General features: G+C 38.1%; 1 protein-coding gene across 1 annotated transcript; it reads right to left on the bottom strand.

The window, feature by feature from the left end:
• Nucleotides 1-622: 622 nt before the first annotated feature.
• On the bottom strand, nt 623-4750 carry LOC142521923 (uncharacterized). The gene is made up of 4 exons (XM_075625095.1): nt 4726-4750; nt 2567-2750; nt 1337-1670; nt 623-1000 (listed from the first exon to the last, which is right to left on the bottom strand). Exons 1-4 carry the CDS (start codon nt 4748-4750, stop codon nt 623-625), a joined length of 921 nt encoding a protein of 306 aa, XP_075481210.1.
• Between the last annotated feature and the right edge of the window lie 285 nt (nt 4751-5035).

Raw genomic sequence — 5035 nt, 5'->3', positions numbered from 1 at the left:
CTCGGATTTTGACTACTAGATCTGATGTCTGCCTGATAAAGTCTGGTCCTAACTCTCCTCTTTCACTAACCTCGCCCCAATGTATCGGTGATCTAAATTTTTTCCCATAAAGTGCCTTGTTAGGAGCCATACCTATTGACGATTGGTAATTATGTTATAGATGAACTCCACTAGAGGTAACTTTGGTTCCCAGCTACCCTGGAAATAGATCACACAAGCTTGGAGTAGGTCCTCCAAAATTTGAATCACTCTTTCAGACTGACCATCTGTCTGAGGATGAAACGATGTACTGAACAACAACTTTGTTCCCATCCCTGAATGCAGACTCTTCCAGAAGGATGATGTGAACCTCGGATCTCTGTCCGAAACAATAGACACTAGAATTATGTGCAGTCAGACTATCTCTCAGATGTACAACTCTGCATACTGTGTCATGGTAAATTTCGTATTAATAGGTAGAAAGTGTGCGGATTTCGTAAGACGATAAACTATCACCTAAATGGCGTTCAATCCTCTGATAGCCCTTGGCAATCCCAGTACAAAGTTTATCGTGATATTGTCCCATTTTCACTCGGGAATAGGAAGTGGCTTAAGCTTTCCTGCTAGCCTCTTATATTCTGCCTTAACTTGCTGGCATGTCAAACACTCGAACACAAAACGCAAGATATTGTTTCATGCTCGGCCACCAATACAATGTCTGCAGATCTTTATACATCTTCGTACTTCCAGGATGAATGGAGTACGAAGTATTATGGGCTTTCTTCATAACAACATCTCTCAGTGAATCACCATTAGGAACCCAAAGTTGATCTCGATATAAAACTATGCCATCCTCTTCCGAATACAGCTTCCGACCCTTCGATTCATCTCTCAGTCTCCATTTCCGTAATTTCTCCTCTGAATACTGGCCTTCGCGGATTCTATCTCTCAGGTTCAACTGAACCGTCGTAGTACCAAGATTAGGAGCCTCGGTCCTAGCATACAATGCAAGCTCAAATCGCTAAATCATCTGCTTATAATGATTTTTGAACTGTCAATTGAGCGATAACCGCTGTATTTCTACTCAAAGCGTCCTACGTCAGCCTTTCTCGGATGGTAGCTAGTATCGCAAGTCGTAATCCTTCACCAGCTCTAACCATCTTTGTTGCCTCATATTAAACTATTTTTGGGTGAAGAAGTATTTCAAGCTTTTATGATCAGTGAAAATCTTGCATTTCTCCCCGTACAACTAATGTGTCCATAACTTTAGAGCAAATACTACTACTGCAAGCTCAAGGTCATGAGTCGGGTAATTATATTCATGAACCTTCAACTGTCTAGACGTATATGCTCTTACTCGATCATTCTGCATCAAAACTGCGTCTAAACCAAGCTTCGAAGCATCTGTATAGAGAACATACTCTCTTTGTCCTGATGGCATCGATAGAACTGGAGCTGAAGTCAAAGCTTGATTCACCTTCTCGAAATTCTCCTGGCAGCTTGATCCCCAAATAAACTTCACATTTTTCTTCGCTAAAGCGGTCAGGGGTAATGTAGTAGAAGACAAACATGGAATGAACAAACGGTAGTATCCAGCTAGACCCAAGAAACTGCGGATCTCGGTCACACTCTTAGGTACTGAATACTCACTAACTGCCTTGATCTTGCTGGGATCGACTTCAACTCCATGTCTAGAAATAATGTGGCCTAAGAATGCCACTCTCTTGAGCCAAAACTTGCACTTGCTGAACTTAGCGAATAGCTTTCTATTTTGCAATATCTGTAGAGACGTTCTTAAGTTCTGACTATACTCCTCTACTCCTCGAGTAAATCAGAATATCATCTGTAAATACTATGATAAACTGATCCAGATACGGCTGAAACACGCGATTCATTAGATCCATGAAAATCACTGGCACATTGGTCAACCCGAATGACCTCATCATAACCTCGTATTGCCCATATCGACTCCTAAAAGCCGTCTTATGAACATATGGCTCCTTCACCTTCAGCTGATGGTATTCCGAACAAAGATCTATCTTCGAAAAATCAAAGCTCCTTGCAGCTGATCAAACAAGTCCTCAATTCTAGGTAAGGGATACTTATTCTTGATGGTGACTATGTTCATCTCTCTATAGTCAATGCAAAGTCGCATACTACCATCCTTATTCTTCACAAATAATACCGTTGAGCCCCATGGAGAACAACCCGGGTGAATAAAACCCTTGTCTAGCAACTCTTGAATTTGATCATTCAGCTCTTTCATCTCGGCTAGTGCTAGAAGATAGGGTGCCTTAGAAATTTTCACTGTGCCCGACATCAATTCAATAGAAAATTCCACCTCTCGATCTAGTGGAATGCTAGAAACATCCTCAATAATGAAACTGGGAAAGTCTTTGACAACTCAACATCATCTAGCTTCTGACTATCCGGAACAGGTACTGAGATAACACTTGCTAGAAAAGCTTGGCAACCTCGTTTCATAAGCTTCCTCACACAAATGCAAGAAATAATGTGCGGCATTTTCTTGTTCCTTGCTGCCTCAAAGACAAAAGATTTCCCACTGGGCGGTCTAATAGATACTGACCTCTGCCTAAATTCTATCGAAGCTCCATTCAAAGTTAGATAATCCATCCCAAGAATGATGTTGAACTCAAGCATCGGGAGTACGAAGAGAACTGCCTGAATTGCATTCTTTAGTAAACGAAGCTCCAGATTCCTCACAATGGTCGTGGTAACTATAAGGTCCAAAATGCGATAACGTAATCCAACTGCATATAAATCAAGGAAAAGTAGAAAATAACTAATTTAACTATTTTAATTGCATTTAATGAATATGGTAGGCTAGTCTATATGTTTAAAATATGATTTTCTACTATAATGCATAAAACTGTGTTTTAAAAGGTTATTCGAGACATGATCGAGGAACGGAGACCATGGACGATAAAAGGAAAAATTATTTTATGACTAATTTTAAATTATTTAATAAATGATATATTTTATATGTTATTTTCGAAAACTGTGCTTTTTGAGATGTTTTTAAGCATCGAGTCATATTTTAAATCGGTAATCGATTTTTGACAAAAATAGGGACTTTTTGAGAACTCGGCTAATATTTTTGAAAACTTTTCTAAACAAAAATTTTAAATACTATCTAATGGGCCTATTATATCTAGGTTATTGGGTCTATCTTACTACACAATTATTTATGTCAAATTTTGACCTCCTAAACCCTAATTTGCAACACAGACTCACGCAAACCACCTCACAAGGAACTAGGACTCTCCTTCAGCAGCCTACACAATCATACACTCACTTTTTCAAGCAAATCACGTGAAATTTGAAGGAAAAAACAGCAAGTCCCGTCTCTCTTCTTCGACTTTCTTCGCATCGCAAATTATTTTTCTTGCGTGAAATACGAAAAGGCACACCTTAATCTTCCTTCACTCATCGTTCATACCATATTATATAACGTCGTAAATTGTTTTTCGTGCTTGAAATACGCAAAGACACACCTTAATCTTCCTTCACTCATCTTTCATACCATATTATATGTGTTAATACATGAGTACATGAAAACACTATTCACTTTCTGATATTTTTGGTTTTATGGAAAAACATGTACAAAACTTGAGTTTTTATGTTTCTAAAATCATTTTTATGATGCACAAAGAGGATGCCATGATAGGGCTATGGGAAGGGACGTTTTTCAACATGTTTAAGGGTATTAAGAGGCATGGCTAAGGGCTAGACAAGTAAAGTAACATGCTGAACAAAAATTGGGTTTCTAGAGTCCTAGGGTTTCGACTTTTGGGTCCTTGAAGGGGCAAGCTGTGGGCTGCTATTGGGGCATGTCCAGGGGTTCTAAAAGGATCTAGTCATTGTCCTTGATGGATTAGATAATTGCGGGTTCGAATAGGGAAGGGCTGTAGGCGAGTTACTTTGGTGCGCAATCTTCAAGGGCACGGTTTATGGGTTTGTAAGTGCCAGCTGTTGTAGGGCTGTTCCAGTAGCTTGATATGGGTTTGGTTATGGTCCTAGGAAGGGTTCATAGGGGCTGGACTTGCTAGATGAGGGCTTGGGCCGAAGGGTGCAAGGTTGTGATGCTAGGGTTTCGAAACTAAGTGCAAAAAATTCAGTAGCCTTATAGGCTTGTTCAAAGGTTTTAATTTGCTTGAATTGAGTTGGATAGGGTATGGTTATGTGTTAATAAGCTATGGTTAAAATTTGGTTAAGTTTTGAGTCAATTCAGGTTAAAACCGAGACATAGGTTTAAGTTTTAATACTAATTGAGAAATTAGTCGAAGAGCTTAATTTTACGTCTAAGAAATGTTTATGGGTGTGTTTTAAGGTCTTATGATAAGTTTGCATGGATTTGGATCGTCGTTTTAAGGTCTAAGGATATATTGAGAAAGTTAGGGTATCAGTTGCAAAACAGTCATTTTACACCTGAAAATGTTAGACGTACTAGAAATGCCCTGAATGCTGTAATGAATGATAAAATTTTATTTGAAAGTTTATGGAATTTTATGATGATGAAAAACGATAATTTTAAAAGATGTGTTGAATGCTTGGTTTAAAAGAAAAATTATATATATATATATTCATGAATTTTTATAAATGATGAAAATAATGAAAGGTTGAAGAAGGTGACTTGATTGCGACTAATAAGAAGATAAAATGATATGAAAGGCCAAGACTCAGTTGACGGATGAGAGTGTCGCTAATGTCCCCGCCGCCTGGTACCATAGTTATATGTAGATGGATCCATCGAACTGCAGCTGATATGCAAGTAACAATTAACGATTTAAATTCAATAAAAGAGAAACGTATACGTATATGATGAAAGGAAAAAAGATTCGAAGTGTTGCATGTTCATGAAAAACTATTTTATTAAAAGTATCTTTTACCGTTCCTTGTGAATGCATATGTATTACTTGTTATTATGGTTAAGATTTGCTGAGTCAATACACTCACTAAGTGTGATCGATGTATGTGAGAATAATTTTGATAATGATAAAGGACTTTATTGTTGAACTAGGTGGACTGATGGTGA

The sequence above is a fragment of the Primulina tabacum genome, chromosome 13 (assembly GCF_025594145.1).
Source record: "Primulina tabacum isolate GXHZ01 chromosome 13, ASM2559414v2, whole genome shotgun sequence".
Classification (NCBI taxonomy): Eukaryota; Viridiplantae; Streptophyta; class Magnoliopsida; order Lamiales; family Gesneriaceae; genus Primulina; species Primulina tabacum.
The sequence above is the reverse complement of the archived record's forward strand: the minus strand, read 5'-3'. Positions and strand labels throughout refer to the sequence as shown.